Consider the following 16545-nt stretch of genomic DNA (forward strand, 5'->3'; position numbering starts at 1 on the left):
GAGTGGAGAGGGCAGTATGCAGACAGAACCTCCTCAGAACTCAAAAAGACTGATATCTCGGACGCAGCCCACTTAGTACAAATTTCCCAAGCCGAGTGCAGGGTGGGGAGGAAAAGCGCTTTACAATGCATAGCAGTTTGATCCAGAGGCTGTGGGAGCGCCCAGGCTGGGTGCTGCTAGGATGTTCCTCTATCCCTCAACCTGAGGGCCTTGCCTTTGCTTGTCTTGGGTATTTTTATCTCCCTGGCCCTGCTCTATCTGTTAAACTAAAGGAATAAGTTCGTGTCTTCTGAGGACCATGTACTCGGATAGCTACAGTGGGGACAGATCCTTTCACCACCTGTTCTTTTTTATTTCTTATAGCCCTTTTGGACCGGGTCTCCATGTGCAGTCTAAGCTAACTTCAAATCTCCCTGCCTCAGCCTTCTGAGTACTGGAATTACAGGCACGAACCATCACGAACAGCTCTAAAACGATCACTAAACAAAAATCTATGCTGCCTGCAACCCCAGCAGACCAGGGACTGAGGTCTGGTTTGCACGCAAGGGAGGCTCTGTCTTCACTTTCCACTCCACATGAACACGGGCCGCACTGAGGTTCGACCCACGCGGGTGGCTGCAGAGCCGCTGCCCTGACGACGACTAGGGTTCCAGGCTCCGTGCTGTGACGCGCCTCTCGCCGTCCCCGCCTTGAGGCCAGCACCCCACGAAGGCGGGACCTGGGCGGGGCCAGCAGCCGCGGGAACCCCGAGCCCGCCTCCGCCTCCTCCGCAAGCTCCTAGGCGCTCGCCATGGCCCCGGCGCTGCTGCTGGTCCCGGCGGCCCTCGCCTCCTTCATCCTGGCCTTTGGCACCGGAGTGGAGTTCGTGCGCTTCACCTCCCTGCGGCCTCTGCTTGGAGGGATCCCGGAGTCCGGTGGTCCAGGTGAGCCGCAGGGATCCTGGGCGAGCCGAAGCGGAGAGGAGGAGCCAGCGCAGCGTGGAGAGGGCGGGGCGTGGAAACAAATGACAGGGAAAGGCCAAAACTGCGAGGCGCCAACGGGAAGGGAATAGAAGGCTAAATCAGAAACTCCAAGATTAGTCCGTCCTGTGTAGAAGCTGGGGAGTGAGGACTGACCGAGTAAGGGCGCGGTGGGGGTAGCGTTTGTGGGGAGAACTAGGAACGGGAAAGATGAAAGGAGGAAACATTAGAAAACCGCGACAGTGGGCCCGTGGTAGCTCACACCTTTAATCCTAGCATTCCAGAGGCAAGGCGATCTCTCAGTTCAAGGCCCGTCTGGTCTATTGAGTAAGGGTTATGTATGTAGAGAGACCCTGTCTCAGAAAAACAAAAAAGAAAACTACACCAAAGGCGATTTCTCTAACCTTGCTCTGTGTGTGTGTGTGTGTGTGTGTGTGTGTGAGAGAGAGAGAGAGAGAGAGAGAGAGAGAGAGAGAGAGAGAGAGAGAATATATATGTGGAGTGTGTGCTTGTGTTTCTGTTTGTGTGTGTGCAGGTGCAGCTGAAGGGAGCCTTGAGTGTCTGTCTTCAGGGTCTAGCCACCTTATTTTAGACAGGGTCTTACTATGTACCCTCAGCTGGCTTGGAACTCAAAGGTCCACCTGCCTCCGACTCCCATGTATTTTGGGGACAGATTCTGTCACTGACACCAGAAGCCTATCAACTAGGTCAGATGGGTCCCCTGAATCTGGGGTTATAGATGGTTGTGAGCTGCTATATGGGTGCTGAGAAACAAACTGGTTCCTCCGAAAGAACAGCAAATGTTCTTAACCGCCAATCCATGACACCAGCCCCTCTGGAGTTCTGCCTCTGCCTCCCCAGCACTGAGATTACCGGCATACCCCACCATGCCAGGCTTTTTGCAGGGGTGCCAGGGATCGAATTCAGGTGCTTACATAGCACTACATGGACTGAACCATCTCTCCAGCACTCCCACATTGGTTTTAATAATGACCCTGCCTGCATTCTAAGAATCTTCCCCAGAAGAAGGCTAGAGAAGATGGGAGATTGAAGGAACAGGAAATTGAACTGGGCTTGGCCTTAACAAGATCTTGAAAACTTCAGGGACATGGAATAGGGCTCCAAAAGAAGATGAGGGTAAGGGGGATGTTCTAGCCTTAACTGATCCTTTGTCCCTGTCTTCCCTAACCAATTCCCTCAGATGCCCGCTATGGGTGGTTGGCTGCCTTGCAGGACCGAAGCGTTCTTACCTCCCTGGCTTGGGATCTTGGGCTTCTGCTATTATTTGTGGTGCAACATAGCCTCATGGCAACTGAGACAGTGAAGGCGTGGACATCCCAGTACTTTGGAGTCCTTCAGAGGTCACTGTATGTGGCCTGCACTGCGCTGGCCTTGCAGGTATGAGGCCTTGGCCACGGGAGACATAATTCATGGCGTGCTTACACTGGAGGGACAAGACGAGTGTGTAAGAAAGCAAAGGATGCGAATCTCAGCTCCCGTCCCCCAGAGCACATGCTCCATTCATCAGCAGAGTCCTGTGTTTCTGACATTCCCCAGCACAGCCTGAGGAGTCTCACCCTTGCAACTTTGTTCATGTTGTCTTGCTTCAATTTGTTTCTTTGTTTCTCTGCATATCCCTGGGTGTCCTGAAACTCCCTCCTGCCTCCTTGAGATCCACCTGCCTCCGCTTCCTGAGTGCTGGGATTAAAGGCCTGCGCCACCACTGCCTGGCTTGCTTCAAATCTTAAATCCTTCTTAGTTCCCGTCTTCCAAACCTAGGTCTTCAAGAGAAGACGCCTTTCAATTAGTCTTCTCATTGGGTGTTTGTCATAGGCTAGTTTGGTAGGCATCCAGCAGCCCCCATCCCATCCGTTTTGTAAATCCTGTATAGAAATGGATCATCCTCATATCCTCCATACCCCATCCCGAGCTCTCTTCATGATAAATATTTACTGTTTATACTCAGAGGAAAGAGCGGTAGGTTACTGTGGAGCCAGGGAGATCACTGGCATGCTTAGTTTCTCATCTTTCCCCAGCTGGTGATGCGGTACTGGGAGACTGTACCCAGGGGCCCAGTGTTGTGGGAGGCTCGAGCTGAACCTTGGGCCACCTGGGTGCCCCTCCTCTGCTTTGTGCTCCACGTCATTTCCTGGCTCCTCATCTTCAGCATCCTTCTGGTCTTTGACTACGCTGAACTCATGGGCCTCAAACAGGTGAGGATCCCACATCCCTGCCTGAGTCTACCATTCTCTCCCTCCCATACTGATTGCTCCTGGCTCTCTGGTCCCTTGCCTCCTTTTCTGATCGTCTCTGGGCTTGAGGAGGATGCCTGGGCCAGAGGCTCAGGCTTGATTTCCGTGTTCTTCCCTCTCTCCTAGGTATATTACCACGTACTGGGACTGGGTGAGCCGCTGGCTCTGAAGTCTCCTCGGGCTCTGAGGCTCTTTTCCCACCTTCGACACCCAGTATGTGTGGAACTTCTAACGGTGCTGTGGGTGGTTCCCACCCTGGGCACTGACCGCCTCCTCCTGGCTCTTCTCCTTACCCTCTACCTTGGCTTGGCTCATGGGCTTGACCAGCAAGATCTCCGCTACCTTCGGTCTCAGTTACAAAGAAAACTCCAGCTTCTCTCCAGACCCCAGGACCGGGAAGCAGAGTGAGGAGCTAGCTCCATTTCTAGGGCCTGTTCTTCCTCAAAAATCAAAAATCCCTTAGCTTCCAGACCGTTTGATACAGACCAGAAGCTGAAAACCATGTGCTGAAGGGGCTGTCACTTCCCCTGCTTGAGACCTCAGTTCCAGGGTCCAGATCCCCTACTCTAAATTTAGAGTTTCAGTCACTGGCCTCCAGGGTCCATTTCTCACCAACCAAGAGTGGATACAAAGTCATATCATCTATCTCTTGGGGTTAACACAAGGCCTTGAGCACTCCCTCCCCTGGTACTGTTATTGGCTCTGCACCTCAGGGATCCCCTTCCTAGTTTCCACTTCAAGAGTTATGCCAGGGCCAGTCTGCAAGTTTGCAGGTAGTGGATATCTCTTGTACCGCTGTGCGTCTTCCCCACTCCTGCCATCATTTCTCCACCTCCTTATAGGTCCTGCCCTACAGATCCTAGGTGTCTCCTGTTTTTTAACTCGGTCTCCTACCGCGGTGTCTCCCGTTTTTAACTCGGGTTGACTCAGGGCTCCCTGCTCTCTCAAAGGATATGCGCTGCAGAGAAATAAAAAATTTCTACGTATGGTACCCAGTTGTCTGTCCATGTCTTTCAAGCCGCCGGACCAAGTGTGGGAAGGAAGCTGAGGCCAAGTTCTTGTGGCATCAGCCTCTGACGACCGCTGGGGTGGGGCCACACCCCACGGGCCCGCCCCCATGTCCCAGTCACCCAGTCCTGCTTCTTCCAAATATTACAGTTTCTCCGCGTAGAGATCAGGGAACCCATGGGAGACAGAGTATCTCTGGGAGGGAAGCGAACTCCCAAAGCCATTTTTCCTCAGACTCTGGGGCCTGGCAGCCGCCCACACCACCACGGTAACAAAGACTGGCCAGGGAAAGCAAAAGCACGGGGAGGGGCGGCGAGTGATGGGAAGGGCGGGTCTGACTCCAAGCAGCTGCCGCTTCCTCCCCAAGTCCCTCAGGGGGCCTGAGTCACGGGCCGCCGCCCCGGGTCGGCCAGCTGGAGCAATAGGTCTGGACACCCAGCTTCTCCAGGGCTGCCAGAGGAAGTGGGTGAGGGCCTCTGGAGACAGAAAACGAAGAGCTGTGGATTGCCACTGCAAGAGAGGAGTACCACCAGAGTCCCACGCGGGAAGGAGGGCAGCGAAGCCCCGCCCTTCGCCCGGCTCCGCCCTGCGCCCCCTTCCCTCGCCCCATTGTCCGTAGACAAAGCGGTCGCCGCCCCCGCCTGGCCCCCGTCTGAGTCTCCGTCCCTCCTCCTAGGCGCCCTCTTCCCTCCTCCTCTGCTTCGCACCCTCCCTCCAGATCTCCCTTTGACTCTCTCCTCTTCCGACGCCTGGCTCCACCGCACCTCCTCCTAGGGACCACAAGGCGTGTAAGTTGACTGTGGGGCTCCCACTTTAAGGGAAGTGTCTCCTGATCTCCCTTGGAGTGCCTCCCCTTTGTGCAGAGATTGCAGGTCCGTGCAAGTTCCCGCGGGTGCATGGCCCTCTGGGTCAAGGTCCCCCTGAGAGCGGGGTCCCTGGTTGGGGACAGCAGAGGCATGAAGCGGGTCCTCCGAGCGTCCGGGTCCTAGGGCGTAGTTGGTGGGGAGGCAGGCGAGGTTGAAGGGACTGGACGCGGGTGGACGCCAGAGTTCTGAGAATGCGTAGGCAGCACACCCGCTCGGGTACCAAAAGTCCCCGAGGAGGGTATTTCCCCTGACCCGCCTCTGGGGCGGAGTACGCGGTGGGGTGGGGGCCGGACTGAGGGGCGGGGCCGAGCGCAGCCGGGAAGGCAGCCGGGACCTGCGGGGCCCGTGCGAAGAGGCGCCCGCTCCCTTGCCGGCTTTCCGCTCTCCCCTTCTCCCCCGGACCTCTGGCCCTCTACATCTATCCTCACCTTCTCACATCCCCTCCGACCCTTCCGCCCCCGGTTCCCTGTTCTTCCTTCCCACTTACCTCCCCTGGGTACCGGGGGTAGGCAGCCTCGATTGAACCCGCTCACTTCTCAGCCCCAGTTCCCCTCTCTCTCTCTCTCTCTCTCTCTCTCTCTCTCTCTCTCTCTCTCTCTCTCTCTCTCTCTCTCTCTCTCTCTCTCTCTCTCTCTCTCCCTCTCTCCCTCTCTCCCTCTCTCCCTCTCTCCCTCTCTCTCTCTCCTGCTTTTCCTTTCCTCCCTTTCTCATATCTTAGGGACTGTCTAGTGCCTACAAACCCCCAATCTGGCGCTGCCTTTGCCCGGAATCTCGACTCTTCCTCTCCCATTATCCCCACCCCCAACTTGGCACCCAGCTTTTCTCTTCACTTTTTTAGCTCTCGCCTCTTCTGCCCTCCCTCCTCTCCCTGTTCCCCTCTATCTTCATTCTTAGTTCCACTGCCCTCGGTTCTTAGTCTCTTCCCGCATCACTTCCTTCTCTCCCACCCCCATTCTCAATCCCCGGGCCCCTCTGAAGCCTACCCTTCCTGTTCCTGTCCCCCAGTGCTCTCTCCTTCACTTCCAGTGACCATGACTGCTATCCCAGATTGGAAGCTACAGTTGCTAGCCCGGCGGCGGCAGGAGGAGGCAGCAGTTCGTGGCCGTGAGAAAGCAGAACGGGATCGCCTGTCCCAGATGCCAGCCTGGAAGCGGGGAATCCTGGAACGTCGCAAGGCCAAGTTGGGCCTGCCTCCTGGAGAGGCGAGCCCAGTGCCTGGGACCGCAGAGGCTGGACCTCCGGACCCAGATGAATCCGCTGTCCTCTTGGAGGCTATTGGGCCAGTACATCAGAACCGATTCATCCAACAGGAGCGACAGCGGCAGCAGCAGCAGCGAAATGAAGTACTTGCTGATAGGAAGCCTGGGCCTCTGGAAGCTCTAGATCGGAGATCAAGTCCTAGTAATTTAAGAGAGCAGAGCCCCAAGGGAAGAGAGTCAAGAGAAGAGAGGCTAAGTTCCAGGGAGGCCAGAGATAAGAGGCTGTTGACAGGGGGAGCCCAAGAGTCATGTTCCAGGACTTCGGACACTCGAGACTGGAGGCAGAGCCCTGCAGAGGCTCAGAAATGGAGGCTGAGCCCTGGAGAAACTCCAGAGGAGAGTCTGAGATTAGCAAGTCACGGAGACGACAGTCCCAAGAGAAAAGAGGTATTGGAAAGCAGACTGAGCCCCGGGGAATCTGGCGACCAGAAGGCCTGCCTGACAGAGGCCCATAAATGGAATCTTGACCCGAAAGAACCCCAGGAACAGAGCTCAATACAGCTGGAGGCCACAGAGTGGAGGCTGAACTCAAGCGACGAGGGGAAAGACGACTTGGAGGAGTGCGGAAGAAAGGAAGAAAAACCGAGTCCGGGGATTGTCCTAGACCAGCCTCCAGTGACAAAAGAGGGCCAAGACACCATCTCTGGAGAAGTGGAGACTGCTGCTGAGCGGAGACCTAGCCCTGTGGAGGATGGAGACAGGATCTCAAGACCCACAGAAGGCTGGAAATGGACCTTAAACTCTGGGAAAGCCCGAGAACGGGATATAGAGACACGAACTCAGAAGCCGGATCTTCCAGCATCTTCAGAGAGGCACCTGGGGCCTTCTGGTTTGGAGGCTGAAGAGGAGGCTAAGGAGGAGGCGGGGGCTCAGAGCAGGCCTCTGAGAGCCCAGCAGAACCTCCTCGCTGGGCCCTCCCCCCTCCCACCAGAGCATGCTGGGGCTGGGACGGAAGGCTCCAGACAGCAGGAAGAGGAAGCAGCAGAACCCCGGCCCCCAACGACAGCCCCTCTGTCTCCCCCACCCCCAGCCCCAACTGCCCCCCAGCCCCCTGGGGATCCCCTCATGAGCCGTCTGTTCTATGGGGTGAAGGCAGGACCGGGGGTGGGGGCCCCCCGCCGTAGCGGACACACCTTCACTGTCAACCCACGGAGGTGTGTGCCCCCTGCCAGCCCAGCCCCACCGGCCACCCCAGCCACAGCTGATGCTGCAGGGCCTGGATCCGGGAAGAAGCGGTACCCAACTGCTGAGGAGATCTTGGTACTGGGGGGCTACCTCCGTCTCAGCCGCAGCTGCCTTGTCAAGGGGTCCCCTGAAAGACATCACAAACAGGTAGGAAAACTGCCATGCCTGACTGCGTAGAAGTCTCCTTCTAGCTCTGACTGGATGGCTTTTTAAATGTTCCTGTCTTCTACTCTTTTTACTCCTACCACCTCCGTTCCTCCCTCTGCACACACCCTTCCTCCGGCTGTCCCTCCTTTCCATTCATTTCAGAGCACCAGGGATTCTGCCCAGCAGTCAACAGCTGTGTTGGGGTGTGTGGTTTTCAGGGTGTGTCCGGCCCTGGTCCTTCTCCCTCCCTCATGCTCAGTCCTCCTTTTCCTTTTGAGCTTTTGATCCAGGCAAGCCCGGCTGGTAGGAGAGATGTGAAAACAGGGTAAAAATACCCGGGAGGGCAGAGAATGTTGAGGCAAGAAGTTCAGGGAAGTTGGAATGAGCGTCTCAGCCCCACGAAAGAGGAGACCAGATCTACCCCAGGACATCCCAGGATAGAGGGGCGAGTGAGATGGAGCTGAGCTGGGTGAAGAGCAGAGAAGAGGCTTTTAGACCCCAAGTCAGCCCCCCACCCTCCACCTCCCGGAGAGGCATACAGAGACCATTGGAAGTGGGTGACCTCGGGGTTGCCTGTTCCCCCCAACTGGGCAAATGTTAGACAGTGCTTTCCTTTTCTCTGGGGACAAGCAAAGCCTTCTCCTCTTCCAAAATATCCCAGTCCCTTCCCCCATCTTTCCTCCCTGGGCTTCCCTTCCCCCGCAGAACTGGCTCAGCCTTGGTTTTCCCCTCTGTTCCCTCCTTCCCCTGGCCTCTCCCTCCCCTTGGGGTAGAAAAAGAGAGAAGTTCATTTGCACTGAACTGAGCACGGACTGGCCCAGGCCCTGTGGGAGTTGGGGGAAGGGGTGGGGCCGAGGCCAGCAGAGGGTCAGAGGTTAGACTGGAATGCAGACCTGCAAGGAAACACTGGACAGGGTAACTTTCCCTCTGGCCCCGGCCCAGCGCCTGCCTCCTAGGCACCAATCAGTTTTCTATGTGAAAAAAATCTCTGGAGAAAGAAAGGGCCACACTCAGCCGCCTCAGACCCAAAGGTTCCCCACCCAACACACATCTTCCCAGGGCCTGCCCGGGACGCCTGCTCCTGCTTATTCTCTGTAATGTGTGTGTGTGTGTGTGTGTGTGTGTGTGTGTGCGTGTGCGTGTGCGCGTGCGCGTGCGCGTGTGCGTGTGTGTTTGGTGTTAGTAGGAGATCATAAGGACCGAAGATCAGGGCTGAGCTCAGGGATCATTTGATTCTCCCCATGCATCTTTTTGTGTTTTTAATTTATAGACAGAGTATTCATTGTCACGGTAGCTTTATTGACTTTTGTTCTCTCACCTCTGTCCTAGCTTCACTGAAGCTCCAGCCCTCCCGGGGTGGCACCTAGGAGTGCACCCTGAGCCCTCGGGCTCCTATTGGCCCTCTCTTCTCTGTACTTGGCAGATATAAAGGAAATTCTCCCAGGGTGAGGCACACAGAAAAGTCACTTCCTCCCTGGCTTGTGACTTTGGGAAGTGAGCAGAGGGAGGCTTGAGGCTTTGTGGCCCAAGCCTAGGAACCATCTGGGGGAAGCCAAGGAGCCTAGATGCAGTGCAGGACCTGTGATGGTCACCATACCTAGGTCATCAAGTAGGAGGGGCGGAAGTAGACCTTCCAAACAGGAAGCCTGGGGTGGGGGCCGGAAGGCTGGTGGGACAGAGTGGGAACATGGGGCCTGGGGGCCTGCCAGAGCTGTGCTCAGGATGTGGTGAGAGAATCAGGAAACAGCCACACTGGGGTGGGGGTGGGGAGGAGGCAGCCGAGTTCCCTAGACATGACTGTCTACCTCCCTCAGCCCTCTCTCTAAGTCCACACCTGCACCTCCCAACCCTGTCTGTCTGTACAACCTCAGCAAGGATGACTGTGCCTGCCCTGCTCTGTCCCAGCCATGACCACCGTCCCTCGTCCCTCATCCTTCCTGAATAGTTCCTTTTCAGGCTGCTTCATCAAACCGATTCCTGCCACCACGAGAGACACCACGCCTGCCCTGTCCCAGGCTGTAGCTGGTGCTCTGCCTCTGCAGACTCTCGGGCCAGAGACCCGCCCCTCCTTCCCTGGCCCCCTTGTGACCTTATATAGCTGATGAGAGAGGTTCCAGTGAGTCACTTCCCTCTCTGCACACCCCCCTCCCTCCCGCGCGCGCCCCATTCGGGTTATGCATTCCTGAGAAGCACAGTCAGAAGCTGGGGGGAAGTGAGGCAAAGGGGGGGTTGATAGAAGTAGATATTGAAGTAGATGAAGGGACGAAAAGAACCGTTTAACAGAACTAACGATAAACTACAGGTCTGGCGTGGGGGGGCTTAGGAAAGGAGAGAGGATGGGCTTCTAGAAATTTGGGTAAAGCTGGCAGCAACAGAACCAGTATGGGTCCCTTTCCAGATGCTGGCGTGTGAGCCATCTGGAGGCTGTCCCTCTATTCTACAGCCTTGCTCCTCTGTTGGGACCTCCCCTGATGTCTAGACAAACCTTTACCTTAGGCAATGTGACAACCTGTAAACTCCTTTCATGGCAACCACGGTCATGAGTAGCCACGCACAGTCAGCCTTCTAAAAACATGATTTCAACCAAGCACAGACCGAAAATATTCAGGCCCTCCAGACTGGTGGTTCAGACTTGTAATTCCGTCTATGGTGTCAAGCTCAAGGCTAGCCTGGGCTAATTTAGTGAGCTCCAGTCTCAGACATAAAAAATTAAAAAAACAAAAAACTGGAGAGATGGTGCAGCCATTAAGAGCACCGGCTGCTTGCAGGGTACCTGGATTCAGGTCCCAGCACTAAGCGGGTGGCTCGCCATCCTCCACCCCGGTTCCAGGAGATCTGATGCCCTCTTCTGGTCATCTCTGACACTGAATGCACATGGTGCCCTTACATGCCAGCAAAACACTAAACATGGAAAAAAAGATTCTAAAGCGTAACAGACTTGAGAACGTATGGGAGTGGCTGCGTGAGTCATATGCAGCACTGTGCCTTTTTATGTAAGGATCTGAGCGCTGGGGCATTGTGTGTGAAGAGGTTTTACTATAAACTCCCCCCCAGATTTTTTTAAATAATGTATTTATTTTTATTTTATGTGCATTGATGTGTATGTCTATGTGAGGGTGTCGGGTTCCCTGAAATTTTAGTTACAGACAGTTGTAAGCTGCTATGTGGGTGCTGGGAATTGAACCAGGGATCTCTGGAAGAGCAGTCAGTACTCTTTAACTGCTGAGCCATCTCTCCAGCCCCGCCCCCCCCCCCCCCCCCCCCCGCCTTTGTTTGTTTGGTTTTTGTTTTGTTTTGTTTTGAGACAGGGTTTCTCTGTAGCTTTGGAGCCTGCCCTGGAACTCTCTGTAGAACAGGCTGGCTTCAAACTCAAAAAGATCCACCTGTTTCTTCCTCCCGAGTCCGAGTGCTGGGATTAAGTGCGCCACTGCTGCCTGGCTTCCCCCAAGATAGTAACAGGTTCTTTCATGGGTAAGGAGATAAGTGCTTATGCAAATATTAGTTCTAGGGTATTTGTAATACGATCAGGACATAGAGCAGGATGCAAGTGTGGCAACTTCCAAACAGGATGCCCTGGAGCAGAGGAGTCTTGGGGATATTTGGGGAAAGAGTCTCCCAGACAGAGGGAACAGCACAAAGGCCCAGAGGCGGAAGTGCATCTGGGCAGCTGGAAGGAAATCACCCTGCTGCCTTTGTATAGGCTCTGGATGTTGTTCAAAGTTAGATAAAATGAGAAGTCATTGCAGCTGGGCGAGAGGCAGAGGAGGCAGGTGGATCTCCGTGAGTTCGAGGCCAGCCTGGTCGCCAGAGCTGTTACACCGAGAAACCCTGTCTTAAGAAACAAACAACAACAACCAAAAAGAAGCCTTTTCAGGGTTAGGGTTTGGACCCTTTCTTAGGGATCGAGGTGTCACGTCTCTCTCATTCAGCCCCTAGAAGACTTGCAGACACAGGAGGTCACATGGAAGCCCTGGGGTACGGGCCACAGACATCCTGGAATCACCTGTTTATCTCCCTAAACCCTCGGTTTGCAGGGCTAATCCCACTGTGTCCTCCCAGGAGAGGGGGGCAAAGGGAAGGGTAGAAGGACTCTGAAGACAGCCTGTGTTTTTAAGAATTTCTGCCTCTCTCTGGTCCTTTGCTTCCTCCTGCCTCTTTTTGTGGGTATCCTCGGGCCTCCTCTACATCCCTACCCAGGGTTTGCCTTCTCTGTCCTTGTCAGGTCTCTGGTTGCATATTCCAGGGCTCTTCTGTGTGTTGAGCCATCTCTTGGCTCATATATGCCTTTCCATGGTGTATCCATTCCTGAACCGGGACCTGTATGATAGGATCGGAGAGAAGGCAGGAGAAGGGAGGGGGAAGGCTTGAGCCTGGGTTTCCCAGGGAACACCAACGCCTTGAGGCTCTGGAAAGCAGGGTGCCTTCAGGGACTCCCTTCCCAACCAGCTTTTTTGGCCAGCTCTGACTTCACCCCTTTTGGCACGCCCCAAAGGGTGCCCAGTGGTCCAGTCCTGGCCATGACACTCTTCCTCTGTGCATTTTCTTTTCTTTTTACATCTCCGCCTCACAGTTGTAAGCGGGGGGAGGAAAGGGGGGAGATCCGGGTCCTCACAGCTCTAACAGGGGAGACCTGGACCCTCACAGCTGTAGGGGGGGAGACCCGGGTCCTCAGCTCTAAGAGGGGGGAGACCTGAACCCTCACAGCTATAAGGGAGGAGACCCGGACCCTCATAGCTGTAAGGGGGGGAGACCCAGATCCTCACAACTGTAAGGGGGGAGACCCGGACCCTCACAGCTGTAAGGGGGGGAGACCTGGATCTTTCCTTATTTACCCACATTCCCAGTTCTTTTTTTTGTTGCTGTTTTTTATTTTTTTCGAGACAGGGTTTCTCTGTATAGCCTTAGCTGTCCTGGAACTCACTCTGTAGACCAGGCTGGCCTTAAACTCAGGGAGATCCTCCTACCTCTGTCTCCGGAGTGCTGGGATTGAAGGTGTGTGAGCCACCATTGTCCAGCATTTTTTTTTTTAAATTTAGGCAGTTTTAATAAACATGGAAGGCTAGCCTGGAACTTACTGTAATCCTCCTGCCTCAGCCCCCTGAGTGCTGAAATTACTTGTGTGAGGCACCATACCTGGCTGTTTGGGTTGTTTGTGTCTGTTCTTGATGTTTTGTTACGTGTTTTGGTTTTTTTTGGGGGGGGTTGCATTAATTTTAGAGGTGGGGACATACCTGACACAGCACCCTGTAGAGGTCAGAGGTCACAAGCTGGTCATCCAGCCAGGCTGCAGTCCCCTTACCCACTGAGCCATCTCAGTGGCCCAAATCTGGTTTGGGTTTGTTTGTTTAAGATTTATTTATTTTTTTTTTCTAGGCGATGGTGGCACAACCCTTTAATCCCAGCACTTGGGAGACAGAGGCAGTCAGATCTTTAAGTTTGAGACCAGCGTGGTCTACAGAGCGAGTTGCAGGATTGCCAAGGCTACACAGAGAAACCCCTCTCTCGAAAAACAAACAAATACTTATGTATTTTATGTGTCTGAGTGTTTGCCTACTTGTATATGTATATGCACTACATGCATGCCTGGAGCCTGCAGAGGGCCTCAGTCCTGTTTTCTCTGGAACTACAGATGGTTGCGAGAGGCCTGACTGAACCAGGTCCTCTGGAAGAGCGTCCAGTGCTGTTAACTATTGAGCCATTGTTTTGTTTGATGTCATTTGAAGGGAAAAAAAAATCAAGCTGTAAAGGAACGTCGAATCCCCAACTGGAACGGGGCGGGGGGGGGGTGGGGTGGACACGACGATCTTTGGGGTGCTTAAGACCAGCTGCACTGGCATCTGCTCTCTGGGCCCTCCCTCCCTGGGGTGCTTTAGTAATGAACTTGCTTCCTCTCCCCTCTCTTCCCACCCTCAGCTCAAGATCTCCTTCAGTGAGACGGCCCTGGAGACCACGTACCAATACCCTTCTGAGAGCTCGGTACTGGAGGATCTGGGCCCGGAGCCTGAGACCCCCAGTGCACCCACCCCCTTGGCGACACAGCCTGACGACGACGATGAGGAGGAGGAAGAGGAGTTGCTACTGCAGCCTGGGCTCCAGGGCGGTCTGCGCACCAAGGCCCTAATCGTGGGTAAGCAGCTGGCGGGCGGAGGGCGCCCCCTGGTGTCCATGGTGTGGTGTTTTGAAGGTGCTTGGCCTAATTCCCTCCTTCAGATGGAGTCTCCAGATTTCAAAACCAGAGCTCGCTGGTTCTCCAGATCTCCAGTCTGGTTAAAAATACCCGAGTTAGGTCATACGGCCTGGAGTATGAATTCCAGCTCGTCTGTTACTTACGGTGTGATCCCGGATCCATGTGGGCTTAGTTTCAATTTATCTTGTGTGGGGTGTGGACGTCCACACTCCAGGAATTGAATCCAGGGCTTTCAGCATTCTAGGCGAGTGCTCTGATCAGTATCCCCAGCCTTCATTTTGTCATTCTTTGCTGGTTTGAGACAGGGTTTCTCTGTGTCGCCCTGGCTGTCCTGGAACTCACTCTGTGGACCAGGCTGCATTTTGTCATTCTTCAAAAGTACAGTTAATAACTGTGACCGGGCTTCGGAGTGTGTAGCTTGGTGGTAAGATCGCTGCCTAGAACTGAGTGTGGTGGCTCATCTCGTCACCCCACCACACAAGCTGATGTAGAAGTACAGGAACAGCCTGGTCTACACCATGAGTTCCAGGGCAGCTTGGGCTGTACAGATTGAGACCCTGTCTGAAACGAATGAACAACAAGGCTGTGTGCCCTGCTTTAATCCCAGTGCATGAACATTCGATAAGATCACTACCTCCTGAGGTGGTTGGAAGAATCGAGAAAGTGCCGGGTGGTGGCGCACGTCTTTAATCCCAGCACTCGGGAGGCAGAGGCAGGTGGATCTCGGGAGTTAGAGGCCAGCCTGGTCTACAGAGTGAGTTCCAGGACACGCTCCAAAGCTACAGAGAAACCCTGCCTCGAAAAACCAAAATAAAAAAAATCGAGAAAGCTTTTGCAAAGCACCTGGGACTATAGCTGATATTAAATTACTTCACTTTTGCTTGAGATGATTGTGAGATCAAACAAGATACCCAGCTACCTGCTGACTGTTGTTGCTGGTGACCAGCACACACACCGCACACAATGTGAAGCACTTCTACCTGCCGCTCTTCAGCTCTGGGTTATGTGGGGAGGCTGGTGGCAGAGGCTCTCCCCACTTCGCTGTCTTGATCACTCCTTCTTTTGTAGATGAGTCCTGCCGGCGGTGACCATCTTCCAGTCTGGGCCTGTACCTCCCGCTTCCCATACCTGAAGATCCTGGAGTCCAGAAGATTCAGAGCCAACAGACTCTGGCAATGAGCCTGACAGGGAGGGGCCATGAGCACATTCCAGCTTGCTTCTCCCACCCTCTTTCTGGGGCAGAGCCAATAGCCTACATTTACCCCCCAAGGTCCCCTGTGGATGTGGTCACGTAGGTCCTAGGGCGGAACACAGGGTTCACCTGGGATTGAGATAGATGGAACACCTCCAGCCCCATGACAGGGTACACTGTCCCCACAGCCTTTGACTTCCTGCCACTCCCGGGACACTCAGGATTTAAGCATTCACCTCCCTGGGAGGTCTTGATCCCACTCCATCCACAACCACCCTTTTCCTAGGTCACTGCCCCTTTGTTTACAGCCTCCTCCTCCTCCCTTGATCACAGCCTGGTTTACATACCTACCAGCTCCCAGTCCCGCCTGCCAAAGTCCCAGGTTTACAAGCTCTGCCTACTCGGCTTCCCGAGGAATTCTCTACCCTCCTCTTGTTTGATTGAGCGTGACCTGGGGAGGTGTGTGGCTTTCTTCACCTTTGCTCAGTATTACTGTGCCTCAGTTTCTCCCAAGAGAGAAGGCTGAGGGGTCCTCATTCTGAACCCCATGAGAATTATTTAATTCTGTTCCTCCACATGGTTCACGTTGAATTGAACTGCAGTGTGGGGGCACTAAAGGAGGTGCGTTTCTCGCCTATTGCTCCTTTATTAATTGCCTGATTTGTTTCTTTTTGTAACTTTCCATAATAAAATGGAGCTCTTTTCAACTCTCTTGCTGCTTCTTTTTAAATTTTCCTTTATTTCCATTTTGTGTGAATGAGTGTCTTGCCTGAATGTATGTGGTGTCTGTGGAGGCCAGAGGACATTGGAACCCCTGGAACTCTGGAACCATCTGAGTGCTGAGCATCAAACGTTCTCTAGAAGAGTAACCGGTGCACTACTTAACCACTCAGCCATCTCTCCAGCCCCAGCTTTGGAGCCTGTCCTAGAACTTGCTCTGTAGACCAGGCTGGCCTTGAACTCAGAGATCTGTCTGCCTCTGCCTCCTGGGTTCTGGGATTACAGGCGTGTGCCATCATCGCCTGGTCTCTTCCTCTTTATTAATTTATTTTGTGTATAATTATGTTTTGTATGCTTCCAGCTCACTGTCTCCCTGCCCCACCCTTTTTTTGAGAGTAGGTGTTACTGTGTGACCCTGGCAAGTTGGAATTTACTGTGTAGAACAGGATGATCTGGAACTCAGAGGTCTTCCTGCCTCTGCTTCCAGAGTGCTGGAATTAAAGGCTTACACCACCACATCTGGCTTTAAAAAAAAAAGTCTTGCCAGATAGTGGTGGCACATACTTTCAGTTCTAGCACTCTGGAAGGCAGGCAGATCTCTGTGAGTTTGAGGCTAGCCTGGTCTGCACAGTGAGTTCCAGGACAGGCTCCAAAGTTACACAGAAAAATCCTGTCTCAAAAAAAAAAAAAAAAAGAAAAAAAAATCTTTACAAAGACAGGTGGAGAGATGACCTGGCACTTAAAAGCACTTGTTCTTGCTGGGCCCAGAT

At 54.0% G+C, this 16545-nt stretch overlaps 2 protein-coding genes across 3 annotated transcripts; both read left to right on the forward strand.

The window, feature by feature from the left end:
* The first annotated feature begins 788 nt into the window (after window positions 1–788).
* Nrm (nurim) lies at window positions 789–4202 on the forward strand. Its single transcript, XM_057794624.1, has 4 exons — window positions 789–923; window positions 2161–2357; window positions 2996–3172; window positions 3338–4202. Exons 1-4 carry the CDS (start codon window positions 791–793, stop codon window positions 3617–3619), a joined length of 789 nt encoding a protein of 262 aa, XP_057650607.1. The 5' UTR covers window positions 789–790; the 3' UTR covers window positions 3620–4202.
* Window positions 4203–4836: 634 nt separating this feature from the next.
* Window positions 4837–15761, forward strand: Ppp1r18 (protein phosphatase 1 regulatory subunit 18). Of its 2 annotated transcripts, XM_057794607.1 has the most exons (4): window positions 4837–5007; window positions 6112–7676; window positions 13590–13803; window positions 14932–15761. In XM_057794607.1, the coding sequence occupies exons 2-4, from the start codon at window positions 6117–6119 to the stop codon at window positions 14949–14951; spliced, it is 1794 nt and encodes a 597-aa protein (XP_057650590.1). In that variant the 5' UTR covers window positions 4837–5007; window positions 6112–6116; the 3' UTR covers window positions 14952–15761. The 2 variants fall into 2 exon arrangements, with proteins under 2 accessions (XP_057650590.1, XP_057650589.1); XM_057794606.1 differs by lacking the exon at window positions 4837–5007 and having other exon boundaries at window positions 5408–7676.
* Window positions 15762–16545: the final 784 nt, after the last annotated feature.

The sequence above is a fragment of the Chionomys nivalis genome, chromosome 19 (assembly GCF_950005125.1).
Source record: "Chionomys nivalis chromosome 19, mChiNiv1.1, whole genome shotgun sequence".
Lineage (NCBI taxonomy): Eukaryota > Metazoa > Chordata > Mammalia > Rodentia > Cricetidae > Chionomys > Chionomys nivalis.

What these genes read in the sequence shown, in the direction of transcription:
- Nrm (XM_057794624.1), top strand. Translation starts at nt 791, where the DNA reads ATGGCCCCGGCGCTGCTGCTGGTCCCGGCGGCCCTCGCCTCCTTCATC. An exon ending in CCCGGAGTCCGGTGGTCCAG is followed by an intron (nt 924 to 2,160) that starts GTGAGCCGCAGG and finishes CAATTCCCTCAG; the next exon opens with ATGCCCGCTATGGGTGGTTG. An exon ending in AACTCATGGGCCTCAAACAG is followed by an intron (nt 3,173 to 3,337) that starts GTGAGGATCCCA and finishes CCTCTCTCCTAG; the next exon opens with GTATATTACCACGTACTGGG.
- Ppp1r18 (XM_057794607.1), top strand. Translation starts at nt 6,117, where the DNA reads ATGACTGCTATCCCAGATTGGAAGCTACAGTTGCTAGCCCGGCGGCGG. An exon ending in CTGAAAGACATCACAAACAG is followed by an intron (nt 7,677 to 13,589) that starts GTAGGAAAACTG and finishes TCCCACCCTCAG; the next exon opens with CTCAAGATCTCCTTCAGTGA. An exon ending in CACCAAGGCCCTAATCGTGG is followed by an intron (nt 13,804 to 14,931) that starts GTAAGCAGCTGG and finishes CTTCTTTTGTAG; the next exon opens with ATGAGTCCTGCCGGCGGTGA.